The sequence below is a fragment of the Cryptotermes secundus genome, unplaced genomic scaffold, assembly GCF_002891405.2.
Source record: "Cryptotermes secundus unplaced genomic scaffold, Csec_1.0 scaffold74, whole genome shotgun sequence".
In the NCBI taxonomy this organism is placed as follows: domain Eukaryota; kingdom Metazoa; phylum Arthropoda; class Insecta; order Blattodea; family Kalotermitidae; genus Cryptotermes; species Cryptotermes secundus.
The window spans coordinates 697,480-711,518 of record NW_019745079.1 but is presented as its reverse complement, the minus strand read 5'-3'; the positions used below and the strand labels follow the sequence as shown (position 1 = coordinate 711,518).

Sequence of the window (14,039 nt, the reverse complement as noted above, 5' to 3'; positions counted from 1 at the left end):
GTCATAAAAAACAAGGGACTCCAACAATAAATATTTATAACAAAGCAAATTCCTTTGCACAGAACTTGGGAAGGGCTGCAGTGTGAGTGACTGCTGTCGTACCCTGCTGCCAGCTTAAAATGTTTTATGATATATAATGTCAGCACTTTCCGCAAAAGGAACCGAAAGGACGTGACTATATTACAACTTATTATTGCATACTGTGGTAGCAGGTACTTTGGGTGCAGCTGTAGGCTGCATTTGTAGAGGCAGGAGAAAGAGAAAGGATACTTTACTTGCATATTATTCACATTTCTGAAAACATATGAAGAAAATGCCCTAAAATGGCTAAAATGACAAAAAAAAACCTCAAAAGTCCAAAAATATATCAAAAACTACCCCCAAACCTAAAAAAATGACCTAAAAACTTAAAATTCACGAAAAATGACCCATAAAACTTAAATTCTGTAACCAAAAGCTCATCTCCGGGATTTATACTCGTATATTTACGGGCATCGAATAGGCACAAGAAGAAAAAGATGATAAGTCATCAAAATCCGGACCCTGGTTATAACTAAGTATCAGCCTAAACGGACTGATTTTTGTAACATCTTGTAGTGCTGTTAACAACAAATTAAGTTCATTGTTTCACTAGTGGAGTGTGGTCCAGTGACTTCTTCGATGCACTTTCTCTCGTAGGAGCAAGGCCCGGTAAGTCCTGAGTAGAATCCTCGTGCTCACGCCTTGAACATTTTCCCTTTTTCCATCCACACATCACTCAAGATATCTTCGAAGTGGTTTTAAGATCACGTGGCGCTCAACTATAGACAATGAGTAAGTTGGAGGAAGAAAGGACGATTCAAGTACCATTTGACTATTCATGTTTCAACCACTGTACCTTAGTCTTCTGTATCCCGCAAAATGTGGAGATGCGGCCAGCAGTAACTAAGACGACGATTTGTTGCCTGCCCACTGGTTAACACACAACTTCTCCACTGACCGGCCTTAACCGCACTGAACTCACTCGCTGAATTCTAATTCTACGTAGTTGCGTGAGATCCTCGTTATACAACCTCGGGACGGACCCACAGAGGACGCCGCTTGCAAAACCTCTTCTATTGTTGCGTCACGTCCGTGTACGCGCTTACCCAATCTCTCCATAGCAACGGCTGTGTCACGTATCGTGACATCTCTATTGTTGAATGTGGGCATTATCTAGCAAAGGCTATTTCCCTGCCTCCACAGTTCTTGTTTTGAGCAAATGCACCATAATTTTCTAGCAATCTCAGTCGTCAGTTGGGGCTTGTTTGTCATTTTCCTACTCAACAATTTCTCTGCCTTTTATGGAATTTGAATGATGATCACCGTGTTCAGAATAAGCCGCTACTGATCCGTGTCCTGGATCAGGTAAATTGAGTCAACAGCGTGTCAATTTGTTTATATAAGGTGCATTTTAAAATTATATCCCATGAATGCCTAGGTCTTCCAGCTGGTCTTTTTGCTTCAGGTTATATCAACATTTTGCTACGTACTCACATCCTTCTGATGCGTGCTGCATATACTGTCCATCTCATACTTCTTCAATTGATTCTCTCTCTCTCTCTTTTTGTCATTCCCACCTTGGTGCATAGGGCGCCTGTGAAACACTTTGTTTCACTTCTGTTTCTTAATCCTAAAACAGCCGGTAGGACTTCTTGAACGGGGGATCTGCCCATCGTAAGGCCGCTAACTACACAGGACAACACAAGTACAGAATTAATGCATACAGACATCCATACCTTGAGTGGGATTCGAACCCACGATCCCAGTGTTCGAGCAAGCGAAGATAGGTCATGATTTAGACCGCGCGACCACTGTGATCGGTTAATCTAAAAATATTTGAGGAAGGAGCAATTTATGAAGGGCCCCATTATGAAGTGTTCTTCCCCCTTTCTTATTTCCTCCCTCATAGGTCCAACGCTTAGGTGATCAAAATCTTGGCGGAAGATTCGGTAACAGTACTCACTGCAGGACAAGGGACCATAGATAAGAGTCACACACAGTTTATAAAGCGGCCCTAGGGAGCCAACGAATGGCTGTAATATTGAGTGTCAAATGTTGGGTCATCACGCTAGCATCGTCTGGCAATCCGTACACTTTGCGTGGCTAATGCGTTTTATATATCGATAAGAAGAGACACGGACAAAGCCACAGGACATCAAACAAACCTCCATGTAATCCTGCAACACAAACAAAAGCCAGTTACTTCGTTCGACAATTTATGTACACTCACTCTCTGGTTACATGAGTATCCCTACAAGGATATAAATTTTACGGAGTTCTAAATTGACGCAGTGTAATCTGGTAGATAGGTATGAACGTTTGAAGGAACCCGCTCCTTCTGTCTTCAGGGTAGAATTTGGAGGCTGCAGGTTACACTATGACGCATCTCAGGACGACCGTGATATTAATAGAGCACCGAGGACCTCATATCTCTATAAGGACGCTCTGTAAGTTATAACGAAACAAATCGGTCGGCAAATAAATAATTTGATGCAGATTCTCAGATACGGCTCAACTTTCCCATAAAATATATTTGACTGCTTCAAATATTATACTTTCCTGTTATTAAACAAGTGAGAGGAGGTTGGAGAAAACTGCATAATGAGGACCGTAAATAGAATGAGCAAGTCAAGGATGATGAGGTGGACAGGGCATGTAGCACGAATGGGGGAGAAGAGGAATGCTTGTAGAATATTGGTGGGAAAGGAAGAAGGAAAGGGACCACTAGGAAGACAAAGACGTAGGTGGGTGGACAATATTAAAATGGATCACAGAGAGACAGGATGGGATGGTATGTATTGGATTGATCTGGCTCAGGATAGGGACCAGTGGTGAGCTCTTGTGAACACGGTAATGAACCTTTGGGTTCCATAAAATGCTGGGAAATTCTTGAGTAACTGCAGAATTGGCGGCTCCACAAGAAGAATGAGTAAGTAAGTAAGTGAGTAAGTTATGTAACGAAAAATAAGAAAATACTTGATGGATAAGGAAGTGAAATGGAAGAGATCGCGACATAATCTGCGATTTTTAGACGTTTTTCAAGACGTAAAACTCAGGCTATTCAGCCTAAGACACGAGATCTGAAGCCTGGACATCCGGAATACAAAGTACGCGTGATATTCATACGAAAATTATGTTCACTTTATGGTTCACTTAACAACTCTCTCAGTAGCTCAGATTATAAGGCGTCCAGTTTCCAAAGGAAAATCCAAGTTTTCATGCTATACAATACACCTGCATACTGCTAGAGCCATCTATTGACCAAAAATTGCACCCCGAAATGGAGTTCATAGATACCCGTGGACTGTCAGATCATACGAACCTCCCATGCAAGTTACCAGCCTCCTTGCTTATAAGGGGAATCCATAGAAGAAGAAGGAAACATAGAAAAAAGAAAGAAAGGATGAAATGGATGAAAGGATGAAAGGAAGGAAAGGAAGAGAGGAAGAATGAATGGAATATATAAAAAAGAAAGAAATAAACAAGTAAGGAAGAAAAAAGAATAAAAGAGGAAAGAAATGAGAATTGAAAGAAGAAATAAAAAACGAAGAAGCATTCGAATTAAAGGGGAAGAGATCAAAGGAAGGGCAGTGAAATAAAGAAAGAAAGCAAGAAAGAAAGAAAGAAAAATCCCGCAGTTAAGAAAATAAGTAAAGAAATAAAATACAGAGAGGCCGTAACTTATCAGTTTTCTCGGTTATATTTACAAATTTTTCAATTCCCGGAAGGTCGCAGTAGATTTGTTTAATATCGAATATACTGAAGGGGTTTTGATATCAGTTTCCGTTAGGTACAGGAACTGCGTTACCTGATACAGCCACATTAACGTTAACATATATTTATCATTGTTATTTATCTGTATATAAATATACTTTGGGCAGTTAGGTGATCATTGTTAAATATCATTATCGGATAATATCCGGATGAAAATGTGATAGCATAAATTATATCAAATTGGACGGAAAATTAATTAAATTAAAACTGCATCAGCTGAGTTCATCCTACCAATTTAAGGTTCAAAATATGGGGGGGGGGGATTGTGATAGCTCTAATCCTGTCTGACCATGAAAGCTAATAAACGTAGTTGTGGGGATGGGAGGGAGACGACGTAATAGAATAACGAGACTTCGAAATACCTATCATGGCCATTGAACTGGGAGTCAGATCCACACAGATGTTAAGAGACTTCATACATCCTTTGTAACGGTCAGACGTCAGAAATAAACATTACGATATGGCAGGCATTGAGACACTTCAGCACGTGATAGAATTCCATCCAGACACCGATGATATTCGGGCATTGTTACTGAGTAACATACAGGCGGTTGAGATTTCAACGGGAAAGCTTTAAAAATATTTGGCCAGAAATTCCTAACCTCAAAAACGTGAAACTTTCTCAAGATACTTACGTTTATAATAAGATACGAAACGGTATGCGGAAAGCGGTGCTACTCTCTTCAGGAAACTTCACAAAATTCACTAATAGACATTATTTTATCATTATGATCATGCAGTCCATATTTTCCATGTACATTTTATAATCTTTCCTTGTATTAAACGTCACACGCACCTTATTTTGAATGACCTCAAATTGCAAGAAATGGGTGGAATTTTCGAAATAAACAACTGTAATTTTCAATTGCAGTGTCCATAGATAACTTTTTCACTGAAATTCTTTGGTAAAGCATAATTTATCTCAACAAACACCTTAACAACAGTGGAATATCTTTTCGGCAAAGCTGGAGACAGCAATGTCAATTGCCCAATAATTTGCTGGTATCTCTTTTTCTTCAATAGTTTTCAGTCACAACGTGAACAACTATAACAGATGTTAAGTGAGTTTACCCTTAGGCGCAAAAAAAGATTGATATACACTTCATAAATTTCAAAAATATTTATTATTTTCACATTTCCTCCATTTTCCCACTTATATTTTGTAATACTCCTTTGTATGAGTACACAGTCAAACATTTTTCTGAATGGTCCCTAATAAAATAAGTGGGAGGAACCGTCGAGATAACCAGTTCCCAGTCCTAGCTGCAGCTTCAACTGACATCCCTCGCTTGACCCATTTTTACGTACATCAGAGCAGGAGTTAACGGAATATATAGACTATCAACAATAGAAATTTCTTTTCGGCAATGTTCGAGAGTGTAATTCTCGCTGAAGCATAAACACTTTTGTCATTATCACAGTTTTGTCAAACCCATAGCTTCAACAGGAGGATTAGACAGGGAAAAAGCAACGGCCGTAGTTTTTACGTAAGGGTGTCTTCATTAATCAGTTAATATTTTAAAAAAAAGTACAGTGACTGGGGTCTCTTTTTGATGGTTTTGTGATTCTTAGAATATAGAAACTGCTGCTTGACGGAAATCATTCTCCCTTGCTTTGTTATTTAGTATGGATCTTCCGTTTCCTATAATTGTTGAATTTGTCAACTTCTCTTCTGTTTAGAAAGCATAAGCGACAATCAAAATTTCACCCCACGGATCGAGGTGTCTTTTATTCTTTTAATGAAATTCACGCTTCTTACAAAGGAACTCACAGAAACTGAACATCAGGAAGTTTTGGGAAACTTATATCCTGACAAGTAAGACAAAACAAATACTTTCCTTTATTAACGTGAACTGATTCCTTTATTTCCCCTCGTACTTGTTCATCGCTCTACCAAATTTCATAATTGTTCTAAGGGCCACGTTTATGGGTCTCCAATTCTGCCCATAGTGCCTATATATGCATCACACTCTGTTAATTTGTTTTTACTCCTGGATATTTTTTTTATGTCCTATTGTTTCCACTTTGGAGCATAGGGCTGATTTATCAGTTTCATGATTATTTTACAGTAGGTAGGATTCCTTTGACGGGCGATCAGCCCGTCGCAAGACCTCTACCTAAACACAGGACAACACAAATACAGAATAAACGCATACACACACCAAACATCCATGCCTCATGTGGGATTCGAATCCTGGGTAATACGTGTATTATTGTTCCAAAAATTACGACGACATAGTTACCAGTAATTTATTTTTTTTTTCTTATGAAATGAAAAAGCTTTGCAGGTGTCATGCATGACTTCTGATTTACACGATTCAGAATTCTCGTGACGTAGGCTGTTGTCACATTCTTGGTACACAATGGCACCACTGTTTGAAGTTAAATCTGTGACATTCAGTTCCTTGCTTTCTTTGACTCTCTTCTGATTTTCCCTTTCCATTGATAGCATAAAGTTCCTTATGATAATTGTTTTCAACATGTGATATAATCTAAAAAATCACTTTAGAATACTAATTTTTATGCAGATTACTTGTCACAGATGGAGTTGACAGCTAATACTACCAATTCGCTGCTAAGTTTTTAACTAGTCCACCAGGGGATATTTTCAACAATTTACAAAACCGAAGCGCATTCCTACTTAGAACGTACGTACGTTCGCCCGTGCGGCGAGAACCGGCGAGAACTAATTGTAGTTGCAGCTCTCATCCACTTGAGTCTGTGGCAGCACTGCATTGCGTTCCGATTTCACTCGATTCACAGAACACAGAGATGAAGATCACCCGCCACATTCAAATTTAGACTTTGGTTGGTGCAAGTAAAAAAGCCACACGCGCAGTTATACAGACATTCCATTTTACGTACTGTATGCTACTATGCAATATAAAGACTATTTCAGGAAGCTGTCAATATCATAAACTATATATACCGTTGACTGTTATGAGGATCAGTGGGAGATGCATTAGAATATATGTGGGAGTTGGAGCAAGTTGGCTCAAGACACAGCGGCTCTGATTTTATTGGCAGGTGCCTAGTTCGAGTTTGGTTCGAGGCACCGATTATTTTTAATAATATGTTTTCTTGTTTTTTTTTTAGTCCATCCAAGCAAGTGCCTGGAACATCTGATTAGGTTAGGAGCTCGTTCTTCCATATTCCTTACAGTTCATAATTCACTTATCCTAACGATCAGGGCCTATAAAGTCTACGGCACTGAGAACATCGTTACATAAAGAAGGCAGTGGTAACTTGAGTGTTATTCCGTTATGCGCCTCAAGGGACTGAAATAACTCACCAAAAATCTGAGGTATTTGGTCTACTTCCGGAACGAGATATGAACCCGAGATGTAAGATGGTGCTAATTACTCTACCATAAGGTTGTGATTTTTTTATTCGGAAATAATAAAAATATGAATCTAGAGGAAAACTAAAATTGTTGGTGCCCTGGTACACAAATCTAGCTTTAATATTGTGACGTGTATGCCCATTGCTAGGCAAAGGGTCGGTAAACATATTCCTGCAAACAGACGCGCAAACGACAATAGATGGACATCTATTGTTAGGTGACGGACCTGTATACACTCATTCTTGACAACAGAAGATGTGTATTCGTCATGTATAACAATAAATTCTTAATATTAAAATCTTTCAGGATTCGTCATCCATACGTAGTATCTCAAATACGCGAGTCACGCCAGTCTTGCTCTATGGGAGCACTCTTCCTACATTCACGTGTGTATTGTGCTCTGTGTTGTGTCCTTCTCCTGTGACTGCGTGTGTTGCACTGTACACACATATCCAGCAATACAACGCACGCAGTCACAGGAGAAGGACACAACACAGAGCACAATGCACACATGAATGTAGGAAGAGTGCTCCCATAGAGGAGGATTGGCGTGACTCGCGTATTTGAGATACGACGTACGGATGACGAATCCTGAAAGATTTTAATATTAAGAATTTATTGTTATACATGACGAATACGCCTTTTAGTCATTTTAGAATGAAAACGTCATGGCATGCAGTGCAGTAGTTTTACGTGCATAGAGACACACCTGAAAATGGCACATTAGTGCTGAAACATGTAGTGTAAAAGTGAAGAGAAAGGTGAAATTAACTAAAAAGTGTGCACTGTAAGACGGTTAGCGTAAACACACGTCATGAACATGAACCAGTGCAACAGGACGCTAAAATATAACATCACATGTCCCATCACAGACGGAAGTAAAATACAACGAACTACAATACATAAAAACAATAGTACATAAAATTACTACCCTACACACACATGCGTGTATACAAAGCAAACAAATTAAACCCCGTAGATATGAACACACTACCATAAACTAAAAAAAAAAAAAATAAGCTCCGTGGTTTTAGTCCGCGAGCGAAATATACCGAGCGAGCGAACTCGAACCACTAGACCACAGACGCGGTCACACAACCATAAAACAAACAAAAAAAAAATAACCACATTTATACACACTCCCAAAGAAACTAAGATAATCAAAAGACTATTCAAAAACACAAACATAAGAACATCCTTCGAAACCACAAACCCGATAGAAAATCACCCTAAACCGAAAACCCTCAATGCAGACATTCTGTTATTTAACGTCACTGTCAACACGTCAGACTAGCAGATCGAATTTTAGGACGAGTAGTGAATACTGAATTAGAAACGATGCTTGGGGGGGGGAGACTGATTGCAACCGCAGTAGCCCTTCTCCTGGACGACACTTCCTCATGCACTGGTAATCTCCCGTACGTGATATGGATCACAGTATCAATTTTCATAAAATACAGTCATTATTTCGGAGACAAAACAAAAGGATCGACTGGGCTTGTGTACACGACTAAGAAACGGACACAGCGTGATATGTAGCAAACATTTTCTGACCTTACTGTACTCACACAGCCGCTTTTGCCGTGCGTTAACGTCATCCTGTGGAGCGAGGCTGAGTAGTCATGTGACTGTTGCAGAAGCTGGCTGGTACCTCTCACAATAGGAAGCCGGACAACTGCAGTGTGATTGTGCTTACAAGGTAAGGACTAACTAAGGAGACTTGATGATTTTGCTTTGAGCTGATTATACCGTAAATATCTATTTGAATAAACTGTACTTGTACAGACATCATAGAGACATATGACACAATGTTTTACGTATTTAATGAAAAAGAATTTAACCATCTGAATTCGGAAGTTAATCTAAATAATACTTAAAATTGAGTTCCTACCTCACAGAAAACACCAACTTGCCCTCCATGGCGAATGCTGTTAGTGAATTAATAGTTGCTTTATCGTAATTATACAAAATAAATAAATACACTCTGTGGAGAAAATGGCTAAATTTGTTAAAGCCAAAGCAGGTGGTAAATATATTAACCATTGTGCTTTAAAATATTAACAAACAGGACACGCGAGGTATGTAATAAAATACCAGCTTTGCTTAATAAAGAACGATATAAGCGAAAAGAATATTATAGAAAAGTGCCTACTAATATTTCAGCTAGAGGTCAAATGCTACTGTCAAGGGCACCTAACTGCAAGAGACAGTAAAAACTGTTCTGGTATTTAGCAGTACCACTGGAGAAGAGATTACAGAAGAATTAGGTCAAGATTTCAGTTAGAAGTAGAACTAATTCGTGTGAACCCATCTCCCTATTTCTTATTGGGGATATAATTGTAAAATCGACTTGCATCATAAGAATATTTTAAAATTAATTAAAAAGATAAATACTGATTAATCGACTTGAATGGTGTGTGATTTGTCAAGATTAAGAGAGCATAAATAGACATTGATTGCTGTGATATTAACGGTTTGAAGCAAGAAATACTTCTAAATATTATTTTAAAATTATGTTACTACATCACAGAAAGAAATTTCGATGCCTCTTCGTTACAAAATTCTATCAGTGAACGCTATGTAACGGAAAAATCACTGTATGTTCTGAGGGTCAAAAAACCATAACCATTCTCTGGGGAGATGCAGACTTCATTAATGTTAAGATAGGTAGAAGCACGCACGCACACACACACACATGCCACTGTGTTTTAGATACAATTAGAGTGACGCCCCGGGAAGATTGTTTTGTTTACGTAGTGTCAAGACAACCTAGAAATGACTCTTACTGTACTAAATGCAGGTGGTGTGATTCTAAATTCACTCGTAATGGTGATTGTCCGAAAAATTATCTTTGTAATTGTGTAGTCGGTATAGCGACTAGCTATGGGCTGGGCGACCAAGAGGTCGTAATTCGAGTCTGGTAGGGTCAAGAATTTTCTCTTCTCCACGTCATCCAGACCGGCTCTGTGGTCCTTCCAATGGGTACAAGGGACTATTTCCACTGGGATAAAGCCGCCGGGACTTGAAGCTGACCACTCACCTCCAACTAATGCCGGAGTCAAGAAAATGTGGATCTATGCATCCACTTCCCCATATGCATTCATGGTGTAGTGCTGAATTAGCTAAGCACAGGGACAACCTTACCTTACTTATAAGTCAAGGGAACATCCGTTGCTAAGATTAAAATAAAGAATTGACCTTGATATATGGGCGCAATTTTGAGTGACTGAAGTAACTGACCATGTTCTTAGACCTGCCCGTTCTAAGCAGAATGAGAAGTGGACATGGTCGAGTACACTACTGAGATAAGGATTTTAATGTGTATCTGTTGCAGTGCGTCACCATCCCTCACACAATTCAGCTGCAGCCTCGGTCACCATAATTCTTGCCATATTTGCCACGTGCAACCCAGACACCAGGGCTAAGAACACGACCTGAATGTAAGGGCCTATTTTAGTGTTACTAATTTCTTGGCAGTGCATTTTGCATGGACATTACAGGGGTACACTGGGACATTTATAGACAATTGTAAAGGTAAGGATATTCCTGTAACAGGCCGTGAAGTTCCATAGGATTGTGAGACGTCGAGGCTCTCATATTTCTAGAAAATCGGCTCGCAGATGGCGGTGAGGTTGTCAGCCTTACGCGCCGGCCTCCCTTTACCCCTGGTACTAATTTCTGTTAGAGGCTGAGTCGAACCCAGGACATTACTGCGGCTGAAAGAATAGCTTAATTAAAAAATCCAATTGCCTCATCGGGAATCGATCCCGCAACCTTCAGGCTTGCAGCATAGTGCCTCGACCAACTACACTACTGCGTGCCCACAGACACTTGCAGTAGAGGGCAAGAAGAGAGTAACAGTTATGGCGCCTATCCGTACTTATGTTTAATTGTTCCGGAATCCGTAAGACGTTCAGATAAAGTGTAACGGAAGTGAAATACGCCGCTTACTTTTAGAACATTTTTCTTTACGATAAATGTTTAGAGAGATGTTAAAAAAATTATAATCCAGGATAGTATCTGATATTATTGTCCATGTTCTGACAAAATACTGGAACGCATAGGTAAATAAAAATAAAACCCATCAATATAAAATTTCATGAAAATCTCGAACTATTACATCTGGACAGACGGATACCGAGACTTGCCGAAACTAACGGGCTCGTTTTTCCAAATTTTCGCGTCAAAAGCGCCGAACAGATTCACAGAAGGAAGATACATGAAAAGGCAAAGTTATCCCTCGGCTTAATTAATTAATCACCAGGACATGAAAAAGTATGGGGGATGGAGGTATAACTCCACTATTCTTGACATTGGAACTAGATGGAGGTGGATTGTGAGCTTCACGCGCACGCCGCTTTACCTCCGGGGAAACAGGAACTTGTAAACACTGTGTATGGGGTTGGGTGGAAGCCAAGCCGCTCTGCACGTTACGGAGAGGAGAAAATATGTTATTCTTGCCGGGAATCGAACCTCGATTCTTCGATCATCCGCTTGTAACTTAGTCGCTATACCAACTAAGCTATCCCGATTCCGAAGGAAGACTTATCCTTGCGAATGTGTCAGCCCATATTGGTGAAGCTGAGTTCGATTCCAAAGACAGAATTTCCTTTTCGCAGCGATTCCTCCAGTATCTTACTAAGACACGTTTGCAGGCTATTTGCTTTGGGGGAACAGATGTAGCTCAGTCAGCACAGTAACTATGTTACTGGTGAGACGAAAGAGGTATGGCAATTCGATTCTTGACAGGGATACAGCCTTTACAGTCATTCCAGTTTTCTGTGTACTAATTTTTATTTCGCTCAATGGGGGTTGGAGTCCAACTGGGTCCATTCGGCACGGCGGGCACTGATTGGTCTATTGTAGCCTGCCCCGGGTGATTATGATGATGGATAATTTGGTGAAAAGAAGATTAGCAGGGGAAACCGAAGTACTCGGAGCAAATCCGCCCCAGCGCCACTTTGTCCGCCACAAATCCAACTTGACCACACCCGGGAAAGAATCAGGGCCGCCGCGGTGGGAAGCCAGCGACTAACCGCTTGAGCTATGGCGCGGCCGCTTCTGTGTATCGTGGTCAATCTGTTAGTCGCTGGCTTCCCATAACGGCGGCCCGGGTTCGATCCCGGATCTGGTCAGGTGGGATTTGTGATGGACAAAGTGGTGCTGGGGCAGGTTTTCTCCGAGTACTTCGGTTTCCACTACCAATCTTCATTCCACCAATTGCTCCACAGTCACCCTCACCTATCATCTTGGTCTGAAACAATAGGCCAGAAGTGGCCGCAGTACAAGGGACTTGGTCCCACCCCACTAGCAATAATAAAAAAAGTACACAGATATACTCAGTTTGTCACAAAATTCCTCACTTTTCCCCCAAATCTAAAGGGTCCATTGCCGTTTTCACAAGTACACGTTCACCGGAAACCTGTCTCGAATCATGTTAATCTTGCCCACGTCATTGCAATCTGTTGTCAAAATCAATGTTGATACTATCCTGCTAACTGTGTGTAGTAAAGTAATTAAAATATGTTTCAGCATGTCTGAGAGGCTCCTTTGGCTTCTCCTGCTGCTGTGGGGACCTTACACACATCTGGAAGCTGAAGGCGTACAACTGGTGAGGTTGCCACCAGATTCTGAACTGACCCAGGCGTTCATAATCTCAGAGCGACTTCACACAGACAATGTTTCATCTACTGCGTTGCTTCGTGAGCATTCTGAAGAGCCTACAACTAACACGAATGATGGTTTTGCTACTCTCAACGTTACTGTGTGTGGAACAGTGAACCTGAACAAAATCGTGGATGGACTGCTTGACAGCTTGCGGACGGATATCATAGAGCGAGGAAAAGATAAAATTAGTATACCAGATATGCACAAAACTTTCCACAAGAAAGTGGGATTTCTCAAAGTGAAAGGTCAGTTTGATGGTGAGGATGGCTGGGCGAAAAATCTTTCTACAGTGCACAGAACTGCAGACGTTGTAGCTTCATCATATGGCAACTGGATATCTGTGTCATGTGGCTTCGGCCTCGGATATCTGGAAGTGGGATACGACAGATATCAAGCCAAGTTCATAAGAATCGGACCGCACGGAAAGATAAGGGGTATTATTGGCAAGAATTCTATACTTCTCAATGCGACTGTGACATTGGGAGCTCATAACTGTACTATGACTTTGAATGAACTGGTTTTGAACCAGTTCGGAGAGCTTAATTTGAACGTAACAGGTTTGGGCCCATTAAACTGGCTATTTTCCAAAATCTCTACTTTGATTCTCCAGCACTTCAAAATGGAAATTAAAGGCAAAATAGAATCCACACTGAAGGAAGAAATAACAGAGAAGTTATCCCATTTTGATTGCATGGAATACTTGCGCTAATTGTGATGTATGAGGTTTGTGTAGCGAAAACCAGAGAAAAAGTCCTGTATTTGCGGATAAAAAGCTGTGTGCTCTGTAAATTTTACCGATGTTTCAAAGAAACATGCCTCCGACTTCAGGATAGAAGTTTCATATTCCAAAACACAGTAACCTTCATAGTCATTGCTGCAAAAATCTAAAATTTCACATAAACTTACAAGTTTTGTAACATACCTCGTTTCAGAGCCGCGCCATTGCTCAAGCAGTTAGTCGCTGGCTTCCCACAGCGACGGCCCGGGTTCGATCCCGGGATCTGGTCAAGTGGGATTTGTGGTGGACAAAGTGGCGCTGGGGCAGGTTTTCTCCTGGTACTTCGGTTTCCCCTGCCAATCTTCATTCCACCAATTGCTCCACAATCACCCTCACCTATCATCTGAGGCTGGTACAATAAGCCAGAAGTGGCCGCAGTACAAGGGACTTAGTCCCAACTCACTAGCATTAAAAAATTACCTCCTTTCATGGTAGGATCCTCTAAATTCGGACTAC

At 40.6% G+C, this 14,039-nt stretch overlaps 1 protein-coding gene across 2 annotated transcripts; it reads left to right on the top strand.

The window, feature by feature from the left end:
* The first annotated feature begins 8,736 nt into the window (after positions 1–8,736).
* On the top strand, positions 8,737–13,812 carry LOC111874832. Of its 2 annotated transcripts, XM_023870667.2 has the most exons (3): positions 8,745–8,837; positions 10,473–10,578; positions 12,671–13,812. In XM_023870667.2, the coding sequence occupies exon 3, from the start codon at positions 12,672–12,674 to the stop codon at positions 13,512–13,514; it is 843 nt and encodes a 280-aa protein (XP_023726435.1). In that variant the 5' UTR covers positions 8,745–8,837; positions 10,473–10,578; position 12,671; the 3' UTR covers positions 13,515–13,812. The 2 variants fall into 2 exon arrangements, with proteins under 2 accessions (XP_023726436.1, XP_023726435.1); XM_023870668.2 differs by lacking the exon at positions 10,473–10,578 and having other exon boundaries at positions 8,737–8,837.
* Positions 13,813–14,039: the final 227 nt, after the last annotated feature.